Below are 12,147 nucleotides of genomic sequence, written 5' to 3'. Positions count from 1 at the left end.
TTCGAAAGGACGCCGCCTACTTCGAAGTCCCCTTATTCCCATGAGCTCATGGGAATAAGGGGACTTCGAAGTAGGCAGCATCCTTTCAAAAAGGAGTCCCGTCTGGACGCGCCGCGCGGCGGCAAGGAGCGTCTGTTTCGAAGCGCGGCTGCCGCCCGCATGCTAATGAAGCGCTGAATATGCATTTCAGCGCTTCATTAGTAAACTTCGAAATGGCCATTTGCATGGCCATTTCGAAGTTTGGGGCACGTGTAGACACAGCCCAAGTGAACAAATTAACAGCAAGTCACCGTAAGTCTCTAGTACATAAAGCGCACTTCATGTGGTTTGTTCCCAGCATAATAGAGCTCACTCAGGCCTGTCCCTAGGTGTACGTAGAGTATTTAGTTGCGTAGGGCACCACTACATCTGGGGTACCACTTTGCTTCAAATTAAATAGCGCCCTATGTTGCACCCATGTATGCCCAGCATAGCTGAAGGCCAGTGCTGCCTCAAGCAGCCCCAGTCCTCTGGCCTCTGCTGTGCCTCCCACCCTGCCTCCCGATCCCCAAGCCCCTTAGCCCCTCACTCCATCTCCTGTCCCCCCAGCGGCTGAATCCCTCAGCCCAACACACTGTGATCTGATGGTCCCCCTGCTCTGCCTCCTGACCCACAGCATTAATGGGCAGCACTGCTCCCCCTTCCAACAGCCTCCCTGCCCTGCTTCTGTCCCACAGTCCCTAGCACAACCCCCCACCCTGCGGAGTTGTTGTTTAGCTCTCCAGTGTGGAGAGAGGGCGTAGGTCCTCAGGCTGCGTGGAGCACCTGAAGACAAAAGGATGGCCCTGCACTCACCTAAAAGAACCTTATGGTTGAAAAATCTCAGAACAACCAAACCATATTTGAAAAAATGAAGTAATTTTTCTAACACCAAAATGTCATAAGCCCAAGAATGCTGGATGTGTGCTTTTTATTGCAGAATAGGAAGAAGCCAAATATATCTATATCTCAGTCAGAGTTACTGACCTGAAAACCTGAATCTGCCTGAGGAACAAGGATCTTCCATGTGTAAATGATGTGACCATTGCACTTTTTCTTCACCTTTTCTGAGTAACACCAAGGAATAGCAAGGAATGAGGAAGTATAGGAAATCTTATAGAAAAAAAGTCTGCTTTTGTTCATAATCATGTATTGTCCTTTATATGGCTCATGCTTTCTAGCAGTAAGGGAAATGCTACACAGCATTGTGAACCAGTATGTGCTCTTATAAATGATATTCCTTCAGAAGAGAGTGGATTGTTGAGGGAGAGTATGTTTTTCCTGAGAAAGTAGCTCAGAAGTGAAGCAGCTGGCCAGAGTCTATTGAACCAAGGGCTTAATAGGAGCAAGTCAGCTTACAGTTTTGTTCTTTCTTAAAGCATAAACTAAAAGGAGCCAGTAACAGAGAGGGAGCCGTGCTAGTCTATATACTATCAAAAGAAAAAAATCAGTCGAGTAGCACTTTAAAGACTAACAAAATAATTTATTAGGTGATGAGCTTTTGTGGGACAGACCCACTTCTTCAGACCATAGCCTTACCAGAACAGACTCAATATTTAAGGCACAGAGAACCAAAAATTATCAAGGTGAGCAAATCAGAGAGCAGGAGTCGGGGGGGGGGTGTCAAGAATTAGATTAAGCCAAGTATGCAAAAGAGCCCCTATAATGTCCCAGAAAATTTGCATCCTGGTTCAAACCACATGTTAATGTGTTGAATTTGAATATGAAAGAGAGTTCAGCAGCTCTGTGAGCCAGTGATTCAAAGTTTCTTATGTATCGGAGGGGTAGCCGTGTTAGTCTGGATCTGTAACAGCAATGAAGGGTCCTGTGGCACCTTATAGACTAACAGAAAAGTTTTGAGCATGAGCTTTCGTGAGCACAGACTCACTGATGAAGTGAGTCTGTGCTCACGAAAGCTCATGCTCAAAGTTTCTTGTGGCTCTGGATTACTCCACACCTTTTTTTTTTGTTCAGTTACAGAACTGTTTGGGTGAACAATAGCTTCCTACTCCATGATCCCACACTACCCAAACCAAACAGAGGTTCTGCCTCTTGCCTTTTGTTGTTGGGATTCCTACAAGAATGGCTGGGAGATCATGCAGTAAGCTGTAACCAGAACCTGTAAGTGAGGGCTTGCCTACCTGAGAAAGTTGTACTATCGTGACTGTATGTGAGATTTTAAATTGATTCACTTAAACCGATGCAAAAGTCTGTATGGAAACTCTTTTATTCGTTTAAAAAAACTAAAATTGAAACATGCCATTCTTAAACCAATATTATAAAAGAGTTTCCCTGTATCTTTTCACATCAGCTGAAATTAATGCAACTTTCTCATGTAGACAATACCTAACTTTTTTTATATATATAAAAAAGACTGCCAGAATTAAATACGTTTCTCCTATCTTTAGATTCCACTACATACATTCCTCCTTCCCTGTCTCCATTTCATTCTTCCTCTCCAACATAGAAACTGGCTACAGTGTCTCATGATAATAAGGACTATTTAAATGCCCCCAGTTATGTCACTGCCAAAAATATTGAAGCTGCAAGCTAGTGAATCCATGAGCATGAAGGAATTCCAGCCAATCAGAGCAGCAGAGGGAGGGTGTGCTGGGAGAGGCAGGGAGAAAAAGCCAGATCCAGATAAGCTGCAGTCTGAATCCAGACTGTCATCTGGGGATTCTCCCCCGCCCCGCGCCCCCCGCTGTAGATGCTGAGGAGAACTGAGCAGAAACTGTGCTTTATTCAGCAATGAATAATGCATCCCAGGTTTCCCTTTCAAAGAGCACTTTGTCTGCTAACCAGATTGCTCTGTGTAGCTTATGAGGTGTGCTAAGTCAAGGTGTTGTCTCACTGCATTACTAGTTTGAGTGACAGTAGCACTTGAGTTTCAACCCAGATCCCTAATGGACAACTAGCTCAAGATTAAAGCACTATTTCAGCTGAGCTAGAAATTTGTGTGTAACCATTGCTAGAGGGAATACTCAAATCATACCTCAACCTAATACTTAACTGACAACAGGCTCATTATTGTCTCACATGTGCTCCCATCAGCATGTTTATAGTGCATGCTCAGAGAAGAGTGCCTGGACATGTTGAAAGGAGTTTGAAAAATAAGCATGTTCAGACCAGGGCAGTGATTCTGCTTCTTTGCTATGGAGAAGCAAATGTTCCTGTATGAAAATGAGGTAGGTTCAGAAGTTAAAATAGGAATATAATTAAGGAATCCATTTGCAAACAACTAGAAGATAATAAAGTGATAAGTAACAGTCAGCATGGATTTGTAAAGAACAAATAATGTTAAGCCAACCTGATAGCATGAGGCCGAGGCACAAATGATGGCGGAACTTTGTGACTTTATCCTCACCCACAACTATTTCAGAGTTGAGGACAATTTATACCTTCAAATTAGTGGCACTGCTATGGGCATTTGCATGGCCCCACAGTATGCCAACATTTTTATGGCTGACCTGGAACAGTGCTTCCTCAGCTCTTGTCCCCTAGTGCTCCTCCTATGCTTGTGCTACATTGATGACATCTTCATCATCTGGACCCAAGGCAAAGAGGATCTTGAAGAGTTCCACTGTGATTTCAACAGTTTCCACCCCACCATCACCCTCAGCCTGGACCAGTTGTTAGCCGATGGCCAAGGATGTTTGGTGAGGTGCCAGCTATGCCCGTTTTATACCATCCGTGACTTTAACTGCTAGGACGCACTGTCCCTTCGCGGCGGGCAGCCCGGGCTAGGCTGACGGATGCCCCAAGGTCCTAACCACCCGTGACTTTAACTGCTAGAGCTCAGAGCTCCTTCGCAGTGGGCAGTCAACGCTGACTGACAGGTGCCCCAATGGCAGCACTAAGAGCCTTTCCACACCTGTGACTTTAACTGCTGGAGCTCAGAGCTCCTTCGCAGTGGGCAGTCAGGATTGACTGACAGGCGCCCCAAGAGTTTGCCCTGTGGAGGCGGCACAACTCAACGCTAGGCTCTTAGTACTCTTACCTAATGGCCAGGCTTTATAGCCAAAACGGCTGAGGTTCTTTAATTGTGTTGGCTGCTTTACAGTAAACCAGAGAAACAAGTCAGGCTTATGCACAAATGGTTACCAAAATTTATTACACTAGATTCTAATCATGTGGTTACAAAATTGCTAGTGCCTACTTATTTAAATGTATAGATGTTACACAAACAAGTTACAAAGCTGAAGCCACAATCCCAAAGAAAGAAAACAAAGTATAGAGCTCTATGTCAAAATATGTGTACACTAAAGATAGGAGATCAGGTGTGGGTGCTTCTTACCCTCCTTGCATCTCTCGATTCCAGCGGTGCCAAGCCAGGATCGGTCACTCAATTCCGCGGAAAGACGAATAAGGGACAAGGCTCAGGGACCCTCTTAGCTGCAGAAGCCTTGGGAGGCTGTCACTTATCTGACCAGCAGATAGATAGTGAAAAGCACTCAAAAATCATGGTGCTGTAGGTCCCATACTTATACCTCTGTACTCCTTTATTCTCTTTCTCCTTTCTTATGCCAAATTGGGGCTGGTCTGTCTGGGTGACGCCAGCTCTCGCAAGAGTAGTTTACACTTGCAAGGGAGAGAAACAATAAGTTTCGACTACTGGACATTCTTTTATTAGGGTAAATATTTTCCCACCTAGGATGTGGGTGTGTGTGCATCACGTTATTTAGTAGGGGCTAAGAGCCATGTCTGTCACAGCTTCTCTGTCTGCTGTGAGCCTAATCGTTATATATGTTCCCAGAGGCACATTGCAGCAGCACACCTGTGCTTCTCACAGCTTCAAAGGCTGTGCTGGAATTTATGTTAAGTGCCCTGTTGTTTTGGCTCCCTTGTGTTCCCAGCAATGCTGGTCTGAGAGGGGGCTGGCTGTCTGGCTACATTCCACCCCCTGATGCACCACACTACATCCCAGATTGCAAGGTGGCGGTGATGCCAGCACCTTTTGCCCTCCTTGGGGAAATCTAGAAATACCCAACGAACAAATTAGAGGACGAGGGTTCGCGGAATTGGTTAGGATCCCTTTTTAGCTCTAGGTATCTGATTTGTGTGGAGGAAAGAGCAGTTTGAATCAAACGCTTCATAATACATAAAGTTACACAAAAACAATTACAATAATTAAAATGGTTAAAACAGTATTTACAACCGAATGTAAAAACGGGGAGAGGGAAAATCCCAAGTGTTGAGCTAACCATTGCATCCATGAGGTTTGTCCATCCTCAGCCACTGCATGTAAAATTTTAACTGCACCTTTAATAGCAACCACATCTTGCTCTATTTGCCCTGAATGATTTACATAAAAACAACAAGATTGGTTGATGACAGCACACACTCCTCCTTGCTGGGCTAGGGTAGCATCTAGTGCTATTCTGTTCTGCAGAGCATATCGGGCCACAGACTGAAGTTGTTCATTTAAAAGCCCTAATGCATCAGCAGTATGATTAAGAGCAATTTCCAATTGTCCAGAAACGTTTGCTATCGCCATCTCGAGCTCAGTTATACCTAACCAAGGTATAAGTGCACGTGTAAATCGGTGAAAACCAGAGGGCCGTTCAATCGGGGTTGTAGGTGAACTTTCGTTTGGATCGGTGTATAAAACTTCCCAGATTTGTTATTCTGGGGGCATCAACATGAGGGTGTACTGTTAGTCCCTCGGGTACTGCATGTCCCAGTGAACACCTTCCAGTCCAACCTACAGGCAGATATTTATATGCCTTGTCCCCACAAATAAAGAACAAGCCAGGTTCTTTACTAAGAATAGGTGAATAAGGTCCTCTGTGCCACCCGCCCCCCTCAGGTTTAGGTATGGGTTGGTGATATGGAATAACTTTAGCCGCTCTGTGGGCAGTCCATTTATTACATCTCTGGGATAACCTAAAGCCAGACATTGTCTCCACAACTTGGCTCTAAGCTCCTTTTCCTCCTGGGTTGGCTCTCGCTTGTTTTTATATCCTTTAGATGGTGCCCCCTTGTTTCCCTGAAGGGAACGCATCTTAGCTTTGCCTGTCAGTGCTCTGATGTCTCCAAATTCTCTAAAGTATGACACCAGACGGTTTAGCAGTGCCCGAAAGGTTCTGTTATCTGCTGCAGCTTCTGATCTAAGGGACAGTGCCATAGCCCTATGATTACTCGGAGCTCCCTTAAGCAGGGGTCTGAGATCATCTACATCTACCTGACCCTCCCATGGACTTTCATAGGCTAAATCTTGAGGGTTTCGGCCAAGCATGCTAATGACAGCCACAGTTAATAGAGCTGTTTTTACCTCATCTATGCTGGTCCAGTGCATTACTGTGGGTTCATCTCGGTCTGCTGGGTAAATTCCTCTTGCCCATCGACAAGCCAGAGACCAAAGTGTTTTAGGGGTGTTCCCCTCTGAATGTTCCAGGAATATTCCTGCACCTAAGTTAAGGCGCTCAGTTTCTTGGGCTGTCAGGCGTATATATCCACCCCCAGTGTCCCAGAGGCGGACCAGCCACTCTATTATACCTTCCTCAGGCTTTTTAGCAAAATCTCCCTGGATTGTTTTTAACTCCATGGGAGTGTATTGGCGGGTGGTAATTTTGGTAAAGTGTGTTGGAGCTTTACTCCCTTTTCCCTTTTTACCTCCCTTCTTTGTTTTTGAAGAGGTGGATGGATCATTGTCATCCCCTTCCTCATCCAGCTCTGCCCCACTCAAATTTCCCTCATGTTCTTCTGATTTGTGATGTGTGATAGCTGGTCTTAATTTTACAGAGGGACCTTCCTCCTCAGAGGAGGGGGACTCATCTGCTGAATCCCAAATGTCTCCGTCCCATTCCTCAGGGTCTAGCCAGAGAGCAGTCTCAACTTTAGCCTGGTTGATTCTGCGTGTTTTAGTCTCCAGCTTTTCCCTTCGTTCTATCCCTTCTTTCTCAATTAAGGGAAGTAATCTTTTCTGAAGATGCTCCATATCCCTATTCAGTGTTCTTACTCTGGTATCTAAATTCTGGCATTCCTTGCGCAGTGTGTCCCTTTCCTGTTGTAGCCTATTAAATTCTATTGCCAGACTATGATAATCCTTACAGGCAGCTTGCCAAATGTTAGTAAGCAGCCATATACAAGCACCTTTTCCTTTTCCTTTCTTCATCTTGCAGGCAGTTCTCCAGTTACAGAAATGCTGCCAGATCTCTGCTGGTTTTCCCCAATATTTCTCCAGCAGTTCTTTGCTCCACAGAGGATTTCCCCATCCCTCTTGGGTCAAACTTTTCTCTAGCTCAGGGAATTCTGTGGTGTTTATCATGACTGGTTTCATTGTGTTACTGTAGTGCAGCCTATATCACAATCCTGCTTCGACTACGCCAAATCTGTTAGCCGATGGCCAAGGATGTTTGGTGAGGTGCCAGCTATGCCCGTTTTATACCATCCGTGACTTTAACTGCTAGAACGCACTGTCCCTTCGCGGCGGGCAGCCCGGGCTAGGCTGACGGATGCCCCAAGGTCCTAACCACCCGTGACTTTAACTGCTAGAGCTCAGAGCTCCTTCGCAGTGGGCAGTCAACGCTGACTGACAGGTGCCCCAATGGCAGCACTAAGAGCCTTTCCACACCTGTGACTTTAACTGCTGGAGCTCAGAGCTCCTTCGCAGTGGGCAGTCAGGATTGACTGACAGGCGCCCCAAGAGTTTGCCCTGTGGAGGCGGCACAACTCAACGCTAGGCTCTTAGTACTCTTACCTAATGGCCAGGCTTTATAGCCAAAACGGCTGAGGTTCTTTAATTGTGTTGGCTGCTTTACAGTAAACCAGAGAAACAAGTCAGGCTTATGCACAAATGGTTACCAAAATTTATTACACTAGATTCTAATCATGTGGTTACAAAATTGCTAGTGCCTACTTATTTAAATGTATAGATGTTACACAAACAAGTTACAAAGCTGAAGCCACAATCCCAAAGAAAGAAAACAAAGTATAGAGCTCTATGTCAAAATATGTGTACACTAAAGATAGGAGATCAGGTGTGGGTGCTTCTTACCCTCCTTGCATCTCTCGATTCCAGCGGTGCCAAGCCAGGATCGGTCACTCAATTCCGCGGAAAGACGAATAAGGGACAAGGCTCAGGGACCCTCTTAGCTGCAGAAGCCTTGGGAGGCTGTCACTTATCTGACCAGCAGATAGATAGTGAAAAGCACTCAAAAATCATGGTGCTGTAGGTCCCATACTTATACCTCTGTACTCCTTTATTCTCTTTCTCCTTTCTTATGCCAAATTGGGGCTGGTCTGTCTGGGTGACGCCAGCTCTCGCAAGAGTAGTTTACACTTGCAAGGGAGAGAAACAATAAGTTTCGACTACTGGACATTCTTTTATTAGGGTAAATATTTTCCCACCTAGGATGTGGGTGTGTGTGCATCACGTTATTTAGTAGGGGCTAAGAGCCATGTCTGTCACAGCTTCTCTGTCTGCTGTGAGCCTAATCGTTATATATGTTCCCAGAGGCACATTGCAGCAGCACACCTGTGCTTCTCACAGCTTCAAAGGCTGTGCTGGAATTTATGTTAAGTGCCCTGTTGTTTTGGCTCCCTTGTGTTCCCAGCAATGCTGGTCTGAGAGGGGGCTGGCTGTCTGGCTACACCAGTCCACACAAGAAAGCCACTTCCTGGACACTACTGTGCAAATAAGTGATAGTCACATATATACCATCCTATACCAAAACCCCACGGACCACTATGCCTACCTACACGCCTCCAGCTTCCATCCAGGGCACACTACATGATCCATTGTTTACAGCCAGGCACTAAGGTACAGCTACATTTGTTCCAATCCCTCAGATAGAGACAAACATCTACAAGGCCTTTACCAAGCTTTCCTGAAACTACAATACCCATCTAAGGAAGTAAAGAAACAGATTGACAGAGCCAGATGTGTACTCAGAAGCCACCTGCTACAAGATAGGCCCAAAAAGGAAAACAAGAGAACACCACTGGCCATCACATACAGCCCCCAGCTAAAGCATCTCCAGCGCATTATCAGTGATCTACAACCCTTCCTGGACAACGATCCTTCACTCTCACAGACCTTGGGAGGCAGGTCTGTCCGTGCCTACAGACAGCCTGCCAACCTTAAATAAATTCTCACCAGCAACTATAGATGACACCATAGTAACTGTAAACCTGGAGCCAATCCCTGCACAGTAACTTCAGATCATGGGCAACAACCTCCGATAAATTAGGGAAGGACCAGAGCTGACGAAGTCTCTTTAGTCACGGAAGATGCAGCCCATTGTCAGAAGTTAATGTGGTGTTGTGGCAAAGAGATAGCTGTGTTAGTCTGTATTCTATCAAAACAAAAAGCAGTCATTTCATCAGATCTGCAGAAGTGGGTCTGTCCCACGAAAGCTCATCACCTAATAAATTATTTTGTTAGTCTTTAAAGTGCTACTTGACTGCTTTTTTGTTTTGATAAATTAGGGAAATACAACTTATATGGGGCTGGTATAAGATGGGTGCATGACTGGTTGGATAACCATTCCTAGAGAGTAGTTATAAATGGTTCACTGTCATGCTGGAAGGGTATAACACATGGGGTTCCTCAGGAATATATTTTGGAACCAGTTGTGTTTAATATCTTCATTAACAATTTAGATAATGGTATAGAAAGTACACTTATGAAGTTTGAGGGTGATAGAAAGCTGGGAGGACTTGCAAGTATTTTGGAAGATAGGGGCCGTGTCTACACTAGCCCCAAACTTTGAAATGGCCATGTAAATGGCCATTTCGAAGTTTACTAATGAAGCGCTGAAATACATATTCAGCACCTCATTAGCATGCGGGCGGCCGCGGCACTTCGAAATTGACGCAGCTCACCGCCATGCAGCTCGTCCTGACGGGGCTCCTTTTCGAAAGGACCCCACCTACTTCAAAGTCCCCTTATTCCCATCTGCTCATAGGAATAAGGGGACTTTGAAGTAGGCGGGGTCCTTTCGAAAAGGAGCCCCGTCAGGATGAGCCACGCGGCGGCGAGCCACGTCGATTTCAAAGTGCCGCGGCTGCCTGCATGCTAATGAGGCGCTGAATATGTATTTCAGCACTTCATTAGTAAACTTCGAAATGGCCATTTACATGGCCATTTCAAAGTTTGGGGCTAGTGTAGACATGGCCAGGATTAGAATTCAGAATGCTCTGGAGAAATGGTCTGAAGTGAACAGGAGGAAATTCAATAAGGACAAATACAAAGAACTCCATTTAGGAAAGCACATCCATTTCACACATTCAAAATGGGAAGTGATTGTCTAGGAAGCAGTACTGTGGAAAGGAATCTAGAGGTCATAGAGGACCACAAGCTAAATATGAATAAACACTATGACACTGTTGCAAAAAACAGGAAACATCATTCTGGGATGTATTAGCAAAAGTATCGCAAGCAAGACATGAGGAGAAATTAATTCTTCCACACTACTCTGCTGTGATTAGGCCTCATCTGGAGTACTGTGTCCAGTTCTGGGCATCCCATTTCAGGAAGGATGTAGACAAATTGGAGATGGTCCAGAGAAGACTAATGAAATGATTAAAGGTCTAGAAAACATGAGCTATGAGGGAACATAGAAAGAATTGGGTTTGTTTAGTCTGGAAAAGAAAAGACTGAGAGGGGACATGCTAACAGCTTTTAAGTACCTAAAAGGTTGTTATAAAGAGGAGTAAATAAAATTATTCTCCTTAACCTCTGTGATAGGATAAGAAGCAAAGAATGTAAATTGCAGCAAGGGAGGTTTAGGTTGGACATTAGGAAGAACTTCTTAACTATGGGGGTGGTTAAGCACTGGAATAAATTGCTTAGGGAGAATGTGGAATATCCATCATTGGAGATTTTTAAGAACAGGCTGGCTAGGCAAACACATATCAGGAATGGTCTAGATGGTGTTTGGTCCTGGCATGAGTACAGGGGGCTAGACTTGATTACCCCTCAAGGTTTCTTCCAGTTCTATGATAATAAAATCCTGCTTCTATCTCTCTTTTGACTCTTTTTTTGAAAGCTGAATTGAAAACCTATGCCTGCTGGAAATCCTCCCGGTGCAACATTAATGAGATTGCTGATGAGTTTGGTGCTGACAACTTTCATTTCTACTGCTGCCAAACGGACTTTTGCAATAAGGGTCCAGCCACAGTGGTTAGAGAAACAATTCTGAGCATTGTGACTGTGATGACCACGATCTGGATACTCTTTTAATCAGGAGAAAAAAAAGTTAAACATTTCTGTTTGTACTGCTAAATATTTTCCCAGTTCTCTGCCTATAAGGTACTGAATTGTTGCCCTCTGACCTATAAATCCTGTTTTACAGAGTGTTCTCTATTGGATAAATTACTGTCCACAGCTCCCTGGAAAAAGGGGCGCATTGTATATGATCAGTCAGAGAGAGAACATTTTGTGATGTCCCAGTCAGAGAAAAAGGCCATCTTTTAGAAAACGATGTATGTTGAAAAAAACTTGGCAAACATATTAGATGATAGAAAATTGTGATTTCTTAATGTCTGTGAATTTGCAGTTATGTTTTTCTTTCTTGTCCAATAAGTTCTATTAGCCTTCAGTGAATCCACATTATCCAGTGAATTCTCCTGCTGTTTAAAAGTGATATTCCTTATTAATATAATGAAAATCCTAGTTCTTGCTGAAAAGCTGTTTTTTTCAGATCAATTCTGAAGCCACTGAAATTGCATTATTTTGGGGGGAAGCTTTTGAATGTTTTACAACTGAAAATTGAATTGAGGTGCATTTTAAGTAAATGTCTTGCCTCTCTGTAGAGTTCTATGAGCATGTAGGTATATGTAGCTGGTGCTTCAGCATCTTGTGTAAATTTTATCTTTTGCATATTGTGGCTTTCACAACAAAGATTTGAACTGAGCGGGTCCTCCACACAGCAAACAAGTTAAGTGAAATCTTTTGGCCCTGGCCTGATAATTTTGTCTGAAAAACAGTTAAGAGTTTAAAAACAGAATTTCCAGGCTGGATATGCTTTATATATTTTCTGCTTGAAAACAGATTCAATAAATGCAACTAACTCTTCCAGCTCCTAAATGTGGATGTTCTAGAAATAACTTGTAGAACCTGTTTGTGCAACATTTATAACTGCTCACATTTTATTATTATTACTGCTAATAAAAATGTATTGA

General features: G+C 44.1%; 1 protein-coding gene across 1 annotated transcript in view; it reads left to right on the top strand.

Moving 5' to 3' along the window:
- LOC142014610 (CD59 glycoprotein-like) overlaps positions 1 to 12,147 on the top strand; it is a 29,045-nt gene extending 16,898 nt beyond the window's left edge. Inside the window, exon 4 of the mRNA XM_074997473.1 lies at positions 11,013 to 12,147. Within this exon, the coding sequence (XP_074853574.1) occupies positions 11,013 to 11,206 (194 nt within the window). The 3' untranslated portion in view covers positions 11,207 to 12,147. The remainder of the gene's footprint in view (positions 1 to 11,012) is intronic.

Source organism: Carettochelys insculpta, chromosome 6, assembly GCF_033958435.1.
Source record: "Carettochelys insculpta isolate YL-2023 chromosome 6, ASM3395843v1, whole genome shotgun sequence".
In the NCBI taxonomy this organism is placed as follows: domain Eukaryota; kingdom Metazoa; phylum Chordata; order Testudines; family Carettochelyidae; genus Carettochelys; species Carettochelys insculpta.
The sequence above is the reverse complement of the archived record's forward strand: the minus strand, read 5'-3'. Positions and strand labels throughout refer to the sequence as shown.